Source organism: Somniosus microcephalus, chromosome 3 (assembly GCF_052327205.1).
Source record: "Somniosus microcephalus isolate GS21.2 chromosome 3, FLI_Smic_1.0, whole genome shotgun sequence".
Taxonomy (NCBI): Eukaryota; Metazoa; Chordata; class Chondrichthyes; order Squaliformes; family Somniosidae; genus Somniosus; species Somniosus microcephalus.
In genome coordinates, this window is record NC_140989.1 from 65,842,269 (window position 1) to 65,855,461 (window position 13,193).

The window sequence follows — 13,193 nt, forward strand, 5'->3', positions numbered from 1 at the left end:
TGACGGAGAAGTAAGCCTTTCTAGTTACATATGCCATTTGGTTGATGGTGAGCACACAAATGGCTAAGTGTATTTGTCAGTGATGCTCCATACTTTGGGGAAGTTGGCAATCCACTAATGATGATGGCTGTTAGGTATATGCATACATGCAAACCAAAAAAAAGTAAAAGTTGACTAATGGCTCCAAAAAAGCTGACATTTCAAAAAGACTCCTGAATACAGTCTATAGCATGTAATTATAGAATAAAGAATAAATTTGCATTAGCCAAGCAGTAATTTAACTTTAAAGCTGTAGCGCTTGCTTTACCGACAGCCACTCTACAGAGGAAGTCCAAACCTGATCCTTACTTAGATCTGTCCCGCTTAGTGCAGGGGTCACAGGAAGCAGCAGTGCATGCACATTACAACAGAACCACGGTGGCTCATGGGATACTGTTTGAATCCCTGCTGATCTTCAAATGCAGACACAGACAAGCCAACACTGGGTTGAAACACTGACTACCGATTTAAAACATGGACACTAGGCGCGTAGCTAATAGAGTAACAGTGATAAAGGGAAATAATATTTTATTTGGCTGCTCCAATTCAAGTATAAAGGAATAAATGTAGAATGGAAGCAAATAATTTCATACTATCTTTGCATTTGTCAAGTGAAACCAGCATTTGTTGCTCTTCATTGTTCCAGTACTCCTGACGCATTCATCCATGTGAAGCTGCGGCTGCACATGAACACATTAAAAACAGTGCTGCAGTGACTAATGGGGTGGCTCAGGACCCCAGACTTCTCTCCGCTTCACGCCTATTTCTCTCTCCCTTTCAGCTCTTTTCCCCCCTCCTCCATCACTTCTTTCCATCTGTCTTTCCTTGCTCCTTCATTTTTCTCTCTTATTTTTCACTTTCCATTTTCCCTCCCTTTTCTACTTCTTCTTACCTCTCTTTTGTTTTTTTTCCTATGTTTCTATGTCTCCTCCAAACCTTTTCCCTATTAAGTGGTGCAGACCAGACTTGAGAGAGCCCAATTTTAGCAAGCCAACATCAGCATTAATGGGGTGGAAATGCCCTTAAAATGAGGTTGATATACATTGCCCCATTAACACTGATGCTCCAGCCAATGCCATTTTGAAATATCCTAGATATTCTAGAAATGGTTTGTGCATGCCTACAGACTGCCTCTTTCTCTAGATTCAGAAGTCAAATCCACTCCAACTGTATCCACACTTTAGCTCATGGGAATTCTTGAAAGCCTAAAACGAGTCATTAAGTTCCTTAAAGATTAGCAGTTGTCACATCTGTAAATCATAGCAGAAGAAATAAATGGCTTATGTAATTCTGGCTTGGTGCTCATCAAAAGTAGTAGCTGTTCTGCGTTAACAAATACTGGGTCTAAACAGAATTTTTTTCTGAACTTAGAGATAAAAATTGGAGTATTTTACTTTTTTTTCCTGCAAGAAAAGTAACAAAATGTTGGGTGTATTTACAGATTAAGTTACAAAAAGGCAATGCCCCCACTGCACTTTCAGTGTAACTATTGATTTTCACAAATCATAGGACTATATTCAGGAGTGTTTTCAAGTTTTCAGCTTTCCGGGGACTGTTAGTTAGCTTTTGTTAGTTTTCTAGGTTGAAATATATGGATCAGGCTCGACTGTGAAGCCCTTCTTGATAGAATAGCCTGCTTACATTCACTAGGCTCACACAAAGAAAATGGCTACTTGGATGAGGTACCAGTAGGTTTCAGCACTTGTGGAACTAAAAGTGAGCATCTTCAGGGGAGGAGGGGAGAAAATGGGGAAAAAAAGAATCAAATGCATATTTATATTTACAGGGCTAATAGAAATAGAAAAGTAGGCTAGTGCCTGGATAAATTATTGAAATATAGTGATAACTGAGCCAGTCTGGGACTGAGTAGAATAGGAAATTATTTCAAGTACCTGTTTTTGAATAAATTATGTGAATGACAATTGAATAGTAAAAATGTATTCAATCATTTGTGCTCCCAGACAAGTGTTATAAACATATACCTTCATTCATATAGTTAACCATATGTAATTGTTTGTAATAAATATGCAATAAACGTAGCCAGCTTAACATGTCACTGAGGTTAATTTCTTGCCAAGTGCAATAGAAGAAATACTCACTAAATAAATGTTTATAAAGTGCATCACCGAATCCAAAATTTACAAAAATCTTCTATTTTGTCACTGGTAATTCTGGTTTGAGAGAGAAGGAAATTAATACAGTTACACTTTTACCCATCAGAGTGCCTGCAGAAAACTTGATGATTTTCTTTAGAAGCATTTGTAGTACTACCCATTTTGATTTGATTTTGGTTGAAGTTCAATAGGTTGTTTGACGGGCAGGACCACTCTGTTACTAGCATTATGGACGGGTGTCCCTGGTTTAGTGGTGAGGGTCTTGCATTCAAAAACAAAGGGCTAAATTTTAATGGGGAAGGTCGGTTCGGAGTGTGGGGGGCTCCGAGGCGGTCGGGAAACCCAGGAGAATGGGTTTCCCGCAGACCCTGCCGAATTTAACAGCTGGGCCTGATTTGCATGGGAAGCCTCTGTTTCCCATCCGCAGCCAGCCAGATTGAGATGCTGGCTGGCTCCAGGCGGGTAGGCCTGCAGCACTAAGCCGCACAGAGGGAGGGAGGGATTGTGTCGGGGCTGGGGAGCAGCCAGAGGAGCGCAGGGGGGTGTGGGTCGGAATCTATTGCGGGCCAGGGAGCAGCTAGAGGAGCAGGGAGGAGGGTATGAAGAAGTCCGGGGGCTGGAGAGCGGCCAGAGGACCGGGGGGAGGGTGCGAAGAAGATCAGGGGCTAGGGGGTGACCAGAGGAGCAGGGGGTAGGGTGTGAAGAAGATTGGAGGGGGGGGGGTGGCAGGAGGGAGGGGATCGGAAGTGATCGCGGGCCAGGTCTAGCATGGGGGGTGTGCAGAGGCAGAGATTGCGGGCTGGGAGGAGCACAGTGCGGGCCAGTGCAGCGGGGAGGAGAAGCGGAGGGAGGGAAGGCCTCATGGGGTGGGGGATTTCTCCGATCGCGGGGGATGGGTTAGGTAGGGATGCTGGATCCAGGAGGTAAGTGTAAAGGCACGATGCAAAACCCAACCAGCTAAAGTTAAATTCAAAATGAAGGTTAAAGCAGAGGCTTCCAGCCTCATTACAATATTTAAATGGACAACCCGCCTCCTGGCAGCGTTTTGGCTGCCCACCTCTGCGCCTCCGTTAAAACCGGAAGTGGGCAGGTCGGAGACGGGTTCAGGTCAGGATTCAGATTGTTAACACTTTACCCACATGCCCCCAACCCACCTGTTTTTTTTAGGTTAAAATCCCCCCCCCCCCCCCCCCCAAAGAGTCCTACAGTTGAAATGACAATTCAAGAAAGGTCCTCCAGTATAATGGAATAGAAATTATACACTTTTAGTAGTTAAAGGTCATTTGAAGATATTCACCTTTAAAATATGTTGTTTTATATTTGTTTTCCTTTTTGAGGTGTGATTCTCCTTTCTCTTTTCCCCTTTATTTGCCGTTGTCCCGACACCATCCACAGACAAGGGCAATTCACACCCAGGCCTCCACCAATGCTTACGTTAAATCCGCCACTAGGTGGCACAGAAGAGCAGCCTGTAGATGACTCCATCTGATTTCCCTTCTTCCCTGAGAGGGAAGTCTCTGACCTCAGCTCAGAATCTTCCTCACAGCACCATGGGTAAGGCTGGGAACTAACCATATGGGTGGGGTTCGGGGGGAGGATTGTCAGGTACAATTTACGTTCCAAGGTACAGCTTTAATATGCTGTGTGACAACACCACCTGAAGTTTTCAGTTTCTGTTTTAAAAATGTTATACAAGAGAAAGCTTTACACTGCATCTATTGGTGCTATACCTGACCTAAGAGTGCTCATGACTGGGACCTAAAATAGAAATTCTTCCATTTCCTAACACAAACATTCCTGCCCTATTGAGCTCCATATTTGCCACAAAAAATTAATAAAACAATGTTATTATGTAGCCTTTACTGTGATAGTAGTTGCAGTTACAACCTCAGTATAAGCAAAAGTGAACATTGAGCTTAATGATGGTAACAATTATGGCAAACTGTACAACATATGTTTCCAGATAAGTTTGCTTAACTTGGTATGCCTGTAATTGATAAAAATCTTATAATTTGAATTCTTATAACTGATGTTGATGCATTCCAAGGAACTGGAATTCTACATGTTCAAAGAACTTTCGGTACAGTGCTGCATTGCAGAAATATTCAGGCCTGAACTTAATGCATGGAAATAATTATTTTCTAAAATATGCAGAGAATTGAGCTCTTGGTTAAGGCAACAATAAATGTTCATGTAATCCATACTGGCACCACAGTGCAATTATAATTGTTTGCAACTGAATGCTAAAGGATAGAAACAGAGAAGGCTAAGATGCGATTTATTCAAGGATTTTTAAATTATGAAAGGTTTTGATAGTGACTGGGGAAAGACTTTGATGGGGAGTCATCAATTGATGGATCATCAATTTAAAATTGTTACTAAGAAAGTGAGGAGAGACTCAAAAAAAATTCTTCTTGCAGTGGGTTGTTGGAGCATGGAATGCTTTGCCACAGAGAATACTTGAGGCAGAGACCACTGTATCGTTTAAGGGAAAATTGGATACATATTTGAAGCAGAAGATGATACAGGGCTATGAGGAGAGAGCAGGGCAATGGGATTAATTTTGGATTGCCCTAACAAAGAACCAGTACAGAAATAATGGGCTAAATGGACTTCTTCTCCGTTGTAAACTCTATGGGGCTGAAATTCCAGCATCCAGATGGACGGAAAGTGGACGTGAGTTCTATTGAAGCCCCAATAAAAGTCCCAGAACTGCATTAGAGAAAGGTAGTTGACCCCAGAGTAAATTGATTACCTTCCCTATTCTGGCCATTTAATTGCTGAAATTCTTACATTACAACAGTGACTACTTAAAAATACATAATTAGCTGTAAAATGCTTTGGGATGTCCTGAGGCTGTTAAAGGCACTATATAAATGCAAGTCTTTCTTTAAAGGTAAGAAGACTTTAGGGGTGATTTTAACCTTGCCCGCCCGATGGGAACGGGGCAAGTGGGCGGGTAAAATTGCTGCAGGGTACTTACCACTCCATTCATCCTGTATCCCAGTCGGCCACCAGTTTATTACAAATTTCCAATATGTGTTTCTAGCCAGCAAGGCTCTCTACCAGCAGAAAATATATTAATTGGTTGGAAAATTAACCAATAGATTTCTGTAATCCGACCAGAAAAGCTTCCATAAAGGCTTTACAAAGGTGAAAATGCCATTTTAAAAGTCATTTGAATCTGAGTGTAGTGCTGAGTTTTAGAAGTTGCCAGTGTTTGCAGCAAGCATAAGTTGGCTGCACAAATGTTAGATTTATCTATTACTATACCATGTACTGGAACAAAGAATTCAGGCTCACACTGGTGAGCTATGTGGTATTTTTAATGTGACGTTATCATATATTTTATATTCTGGTATGTATTGCATTCTAAAGCATAGCGGGAGGTTTTGAGGGCTCCCACCCGGAAACAGGATGGTCATGCCCCAAAAATGGTGGGGAATGACTTACTACCCTAATACCGCCAACGGTGTGACCATCTCTATTGTTGCTGGGTGGCCAGAGTGCCCTCCTGAGTCAGGTGGTATGTCCTTTTTTAATATGCAAATTGAGGTCCTAAGACATACATAGGGCCCTGATTACAATTTTTGGACAGTACTGGGCAGAACATTCTGCAGCAGGAGTGTTCCTCTGGGCTCCACAAAAAACAACCTGGGTCGCTGTCCTATGCCAATAAGTCCCAGCCCTCAAAATGGACTGCGTCTCCCATCGGGTGGCTGCCCAAGCACGGGGACAAAATTTATCCATAGTGTTTCTCCAGCTGTTATACTGGAGACATTGTGACGTGACTCAATTGCTGGACCATTACATTGGGTGGATTTCAATTGAGGTGCTGCAGCTGAGGGAAAGTGAGATTCATCAGTTTTGTATTACAGATTTCAGGACAAATTTACATCATTATGGCCATAAATGAGCTAAGAAAATCATTATACACAAGAGTATCCCACAATAGGAACTAACCTCTAACTCGCTTCCAAACACAAAGAGATACTTAAACCCAATGAAACAAAGCAAAAGTGGAATTTCAAGGTTTGATTATCATTTAATTTTTTTAATGTTTGTTGCACTTCAGGCTTTCTCCCACCATTTTATCTTGTGCTTACAATAAAAATGTAGTTTCCATAAGCAGACCAAGTCTCCTTTGAACTGAAACTAGCCCCTTTATGCATGCCATGTCTGAAATAATGTGCCCAGGATTAACAATTACCTTTTTATTGTGAAACTGGCCATTGGAGACTATGTAGGATGCCCACCAAATTCTCCTGTTTTTACCAAAAAACAGAAAACTCCACACCAGCCAATTAAATATGGGTTAAAACTAATAGAATTATTTACAAGTATGATAATACACAGAATCAGTAAGGCATAGCAAATTATTTAAAATATAATAGGTAAAATAATAAAGATTGAATCAATCCAGAAGTGATTAAAATGCCCTTTCTTATGTAGCTTGATAAGTGACAGGACTCTTGGATGAAATATAAACCTTCATGATGCAAAATTGACTGTAGCTGATGCAAATATCCAATCCATTTTGCCTATCGGGAATATATTACAACACTATAAACAAAGTGATATTTCACTAAAAGTTTGCTATTGGCATTGCATTTTAAACTTTATATAATCATATTGCCAATGCCCTGCAATGAAAAATCATCTTTTTATGAAATCTTGTAACAAAACAACTCAGGATATTCTTTTTGTTGTCACTTAAAGAAGGCATTCTGAATATTACAGTTCAAATTCATATGATTCTGAAAGGCCAGTTACACTACACTTTCTGGATTGATGCAAAATGTTTTCAGCTTTGCGTCATCACAAACTGTGTGGTGCCATTCAGGTGTGAAGTCACTTGAATGAAACTTAGAGATGTGAGGCATAACTTGGAATGTTCCCAGCCAGTCCATTGGGCCACCTGGTAACTTTCTAAAACTTATTAATGTTGGTAGAAATAAGCCTGCTTTATCACTGAAATTTAACGACTATTCTGATGGTAGTGAGTATTGCCCTTCATATATGTGGTGGCATGCAGAGACCTCCATTTTTCCTGGCTACAGAGCAATATGGAGCCAGAAGTATAATTTGCACCTGCCAACCTTGTATATCTCTAAATAAGTACCAGTCTCAAATTGGAACTTGCAATATTGCAAAGCCCAAAGAGAGTTATGAATTCTTACCAGAATGCAGGTTAGCCTACATAACAAAAATACCTACACTTCACAAATAATTTAGGTGTCAGCCTTGGTTCAGTGGTAGCACTCCCACCTCTGAGTCAGAAAGTCATAGGTTCAAGTCATTTGAGCCCATAATCTAGGCTGGCACTTCAGTGCAGTACTGAAGGAATGCTGCGCTGTGGGAGTTGCTGTCTTTCAGATGCGATGTTAAATCAGGGCCCCATTTGCCCTCTCAGGTAGATGTAAAAGGTCCCATGACACTATTTGAAGAAGAGCAGGGGAGTTCTCCTGGTGTCCAGGTCAATATTTATCCCTCAACCAACTTCACTCAAACATATTTTGTGGGATCTTGCTGTGTACAATTTGGCTGCTGCATTTCCCTACATTATAACAGTGACTACATTTCAAAAGTACTTAATTGGCTGTAACGTGCTTTGGGATGTCCTGGGGTAGTGAAAGGCACTATATAAATGCAAGTTCTTTCTTTTTCTTACTTAATTCATCGACAGTGAGCCACCTTGCGATGTCCTGAGGATATGAAAGGTGCTATATAAGATGCAAGTTCCCTCTTTCCTATCTGTCTTTAATTCCAAGAACCCGTACTGTGCAGATGCCACTTTCAGTCCTATTGTCCCAATTACAGAACAGAAGTAGAAAAACATTAGGCATTGAGTCCCATTTGAGACTGATTTAGCTTTGTGGAACATACTAACTGTTGCCACAAGGATGGGGAGCAGTTATTGCCCTGAACTGGCGGCAGATGATGCAGTTTGATTTTTTTACCCTCCCCAGTGGAGAACAGCTGGCTCAGCTTGCTGCCTCCCACAGAAATAGGGCAGTTCAGGAATGTGTGGCGATTGTGTGGCACCATGTGTTGGTGTTCCGAGGTGTTCCTATTGCCCAAGATTCTGCAAATCACTCTGTAATTGTAAAAATAAGGGCCAATATTTTCCCTGCACGATTTACCTGTTGATTTTTCTCAGTTAAACGTGGTATGTATGGATTTGTGAGTGTGAAACTACATGTAACCAATCTTTGCACAGTGCTTTGATTCACCAATGACCATCCCACAGCTTTATCTGTTTGTTATTTATCCATATGACACTTATGTGGTATTTCTGCTGTGGAAATGTGAACTATGTTGTCGTACAGTCTCTGCTAATGTTTCTTTTATTTCATTGATAAACATTTACAGTTATGCCATTTTGACCTTAAGAGTGAATGGATTGTAACTACTGTGATAATACCATTGATCTGCTTTCTATATGCTGTGACATCTTAATATGGAACCAAGTTGGTGAAGTGCAAATGCCAGATTTACCTTTGATTCACATATTCAGTTACATGGACAAAAATCAAGCTTTCAAATTTGAAGGGGAGCTTTTCTGTTGACACATTGGCTCAGATATTATTGTCAAAATAACAATGAGACTGATGACGTTTGCTTTTATTTATGTGCAAATGGTACAGCAACTTAAGGCGCGGGGCAGATGTGCAGTTAAACATGGATATCCAAAAGTTGTTGTCCGAGTTGGGCCGCTCCGCCATTAGCTTCTCAAAAATGGCATCTGGCTGTCTGGCATTAAATGGCATGATGTTGCTGTATTTGCACGGTAGATACGAACTAAACTCGCCACAGAAAGTTAAGTCTTGTCCTTTCCAGTCTAAATACCCTTTTAACAACATGATGTGTTAATTACTGCCAAACAACCTCTCTGGCACTGAAAATTAACTATTACAAGTGTGAAGTCTCATTCCTTCAGGTTTTAATTGTTATTGGAGATTTTGAAAAAGGATTTTTTTAAATTACCATTTGTTTCCTTTTCCTTTGTTTTCTCTCTTAATCCAAACTTTATTGCCCTCGCTTTCTGTACATGATTTGGCATTGAATTCACCCACCCTAATTTGCACTACCTTCTTAGTCCCTGTACTGTTAATTTCACAACCCATCAATCTGATTGATTAAGGAGATACACTGTTGCTTGTCCTGTTCACTCAGGTTCTAGATGCCTGGTTGCCGTCGCTGCAACATTATCAGCTTGCACTTTCAGCAACTTGCCATGCAAAAAAATTAGAAACCTAAACTTGCAAGGACAAGTCTAACTAACGGCAAACACCATTAGATGCTGCAAATACAGCAAAATCTGGGCCATTGAGGTTTTTGCAAGTATATGTGCATTTCTACAGTTGCACCAGAACACTCTAATTCAACAAATTCTGATTAACCAAATCATTTGAAGGTGATTGTGTATTCAATGCCTCATACAATTCATTGCAGGATTTTTATGTTGAGCTACTAGAAAACAGTTCAATGCTGAACATTGTCACTTGTCGGTTATGTGAATAAGTGACATTTAAAAATATATTTGGGAATGAACTTACTTCCATAAATTATCCTTTACAGATTCCACTACCTATTTCTGATTACCAATTACAGAGCCAATCCAATTTCTGCCAGTAGTTTTCAATTTTTAGAAGTATAACTTTGAAGGGAGATTTACAGAGTGTACAATCAATACTGATCGTAAGAAAATATGCACCAGCAGGATGTTGGACCAGATACAAACCTGATTCAGAAGGAAGTTTGAAGGAAGCGGGCATAATTTCTCTGGCAAAATATGCTTTTCCTGTGCAAGCTGATTCCAAAATTACATTGGCATTGAAAATAGATGGCTTATTTCCAAAGGCATCCAGTTGAAAGAGAATAATACCTTGTTTACTATTCAAAACAGATTTGGATTGATATGTAAATTTGTTTTAATTCAACATTGATTTCTATAGTAAACCTGGTGAATGCCATGTTTCTGGCTCAGATCTAGATTCGAGACCTGGTCTAGTTCAATAAGATTGGAGAAAGCAGCTGTTACGAGTTCATACCCAAACCTTGAAGCACGTGCATCTAAACAGTCACTATTCCAATCCTCAATACAGTGAATTTTTTTCATATCTGTCACTAGTAGCTGGAGGAAACTAGTATTTGTGGATTCCCTGGGCATTGCTCATCATGAGTTGAAGGATATGCTCTCTTTTTACCTGTTTCTGGTGTCTTCATGCTATGTGGAGGAGGGTGCATCCATCTGAGCTTTCCTTCAGTATCTTTGTCTTGTATTTCTCTCCATCTTCATTTGTTGTTGTCTCTGCTGTTCTACATCTCCCTGTTTATGTCCGCTAATGTTTATGTCTCTCACTTCTCATTTGCTTCTGTCGCAATCTTTGTCCTGTTCTCCTTCTTACCAGTTTTACTTCTCTCTGTCTCTTTCTACTTTTTCTGTTCTTTTGGGATGGTTGCGGTAGTGCGGTAGGTAGCTTACCAGGGTTGCAGACCAACTTTCTGATCACAAGTGGAAGAGGTCTGTCCACTAGGCATCAGGGAGCAGAAACAATTGGGTCAGGGCAAAATACAAATGTGAAGTAAGTGGTACCACCTACCTTGGGGATGCACATTGGAAGCAGAGAGTACGAAAAGATAGGTATATAGTAAGTATATTGGAAAGTTAAACCTAATAGTTTAAACTTGACACCAAGGTGTGACAGCTGGACAAGACAAAAGTAGCACTAAGTGATATCTCCCGTAAGCACAGGAAGTATATATGAACATATGTAAGACTTGCATGTAAATTTATGCAGATGTTCTTTTAACTTTTTCTTTTTCTTTAGATTTTCTTTAGGTGGTATTAGGTGCAGCAAGCATGCTAGGTAAATTGGAAACACTGTACAGGAGAGTGAGACAGCTATAGACATAAGCCAAGTTTGGCAGCCATTTTCTCTACCTAGTATAAATGGAGTGAATGCACAAACCAGGAGAAGAACAGACAATGGGTCCATATATGACTTCTGAAAAATCTAACCTCTTTTTCAGTACTAATTGAGGTACAAATGATGGTACATTTTAAAGGAGGACAGGGAAAGTGAATAACTCAGTCTAAAAGTTCAAAAATCCTTCACTACAACTTAAGAATAATTTTCTCTTTAAAACAAGTCATAGGCTTAACAGATAGGTTGGATTGAAAAGTTTGTAATATTCCAAATTGTGGAAAGCATGGTATCTGAAAGATGTAGCTTACATAAGTGACAAAAAGAAACCTCAGTGCTAAGAAGTTTTTTGAAAAACTTTTAAAAGAATATTCCCTCTGGCGAGTGGGTCAATAACTTGGGTCATAGATTCAAAATCATCGGAAAAAGATCTAGAGAGGAGATGAGAGAATTTTTTTCACTGAGTTGTCGGATTCTGGAACGCTCTACCTGAAAAGGTGGTGGAAGCTGATTCCATAAATAATTTTAAGAGAGTTGAACAGGCACTTGAGGATGAGGAACTTACAGGGTTATGGACAAAAAGTTGGGATGTGGGACTAAGCGCGACTGCTCTTTCAAAGAGCCAGCACAGGCGCGACGGGCTGAACGGCTTCCTTCTGTGCTGTAAATTTCTACGATTCTATGAATGAACAAGAATTTTTTTCCCTCAAGGAATGTTTATATGAAATTTGAACTCAGCAGGGGTGAAATTCAACTTTGGCGGGGGAACAAAACAGATGGTATCAGATCAGCCGCTCATTATCATTTCACCTGACTTTCATTTCCATTGACTTCATTGGAAGGGAAAATGGGACGGGGTGTATAACAGGCAGTTGATCCATTACCGTCTGTTTTGCTCCCCTGCTGAAGCTGAATTTCACCTTCAGCACCATGCAAAAGCCATACAATAAAATTTATAAAAGCAGACTGAACAGCACACAGTGGCTTTGTGCTTGAATAACTTATCTGAGGTTTGAAAAATATGCTAATAAACTTTAATTTCTATCTAGATAAAATGAGTGGACTCCTGGCCTATCACTTTTCCAAATGTCTAGCCTAGCCTCACCTGCTACTGATGTGTTCTCTGCAAGGTTAACGTCTTGATGTGAACGGGAAATAGCTTGAAATGCTTCATGGTTTTGCTAATGTCACTGGTATAAATGGAGTGAAAGCATCAGCATATATTTCCATGTTTTGCAAAAGTCATCTCTCATTCACTCAGAACATTTTTTGTGAAAAGAATGGTGGGGGTAATTTTGACTTTGGGCGATACAGATTCAGCTGCCAGTTACACATCTCTCCCGAAATCGAGCGGCTGAATCGCTATCACCCATTTTACACTATCGCCCAAAGTCACAATTACTCCAGTATGTGCTGAATGCACCCCCGGGGCCACTCTTGTGGCCATTATATCAATCATCTCAAGAGTACAATTGAAAGGCTGCCTTCAGACTTCTCCCATTTAGTTTCAAGCTGTGGGGAGGCCCAAGGTAAAGGAGAAAAACAAACAATATATATTTTTAAAGTACAGTAGTATTTTTAAAAAAGCTAGACGTTTTCCCTGTTCTGTTTTAAATTATATTGTAACTAAGATACTTCTAATCTGCAGAATCTATTAAGAGATTCAGATCACTTTTAAGTTTGATTTGAGTTACTTTACCAGCAAGCACTATTTATTGCAGCACTGCAAGATTATTATCCCCAAGGCTCCAGGAATGTCTGAGAATGTATTTTAGTGGCCACAATGTCAGGAGAAGTCGTTAGGCCAGGCACCTCTTGTTACTGGTAGACAAATGCTGTATGATCAGCTCATGCCTATTATTAATAACTATAAAGCTGCCTGTTTACTTGTATTCCTGTGCTACATTCACCTTGCTATGAATTTAAAAAAGGGAAATGATGGACTGCCTGTCATTGGTTTTAGCACCATTATTGGGTAATAGAAATGTACAATGACAACAGTCAGAGGTTTTGTTACAGTACAAGATCACTTATTTATAGCTGGGGACAAACAATCAAAATCCCATCAGTGTAGTTGATGTATTGCTATAATGTCCATCTTAACACCAAA

The 13,193-nt window shown here is 40.1% G+C and overlaps 1 protein-coding gene across 6 annotated transcripts in view; it reads left to right on the forward strand.

Annotated features, from left to right (window-relative positions):
* Nucleotides 1-13,193, forward strand: part of LOC147121110 (synaptotagmin-14-like) — a 262,320-nt gene that overhangs the window by 227,539 nt on the left and 21,588 nt on the right. The window contains exon 5 of one of the 6 annotated variants that reach the window (XM_085980840.1): nt 3,549-3,675. The exons of the other annotated variants lie outside the window; for them this stretch is intronic. Coding sequence (XP_085836966.1) covers nt 3,549-3,632 — 84 coding nt within the window. The 3' untranslated portion in view covers nt 3,633-3,675. Of the gene's footprint in view, nt 1-3,548; nt 3,676-13,193 lie in introns of those variants that run through there. 6 annotated transcript variants of the gene reach the window in all.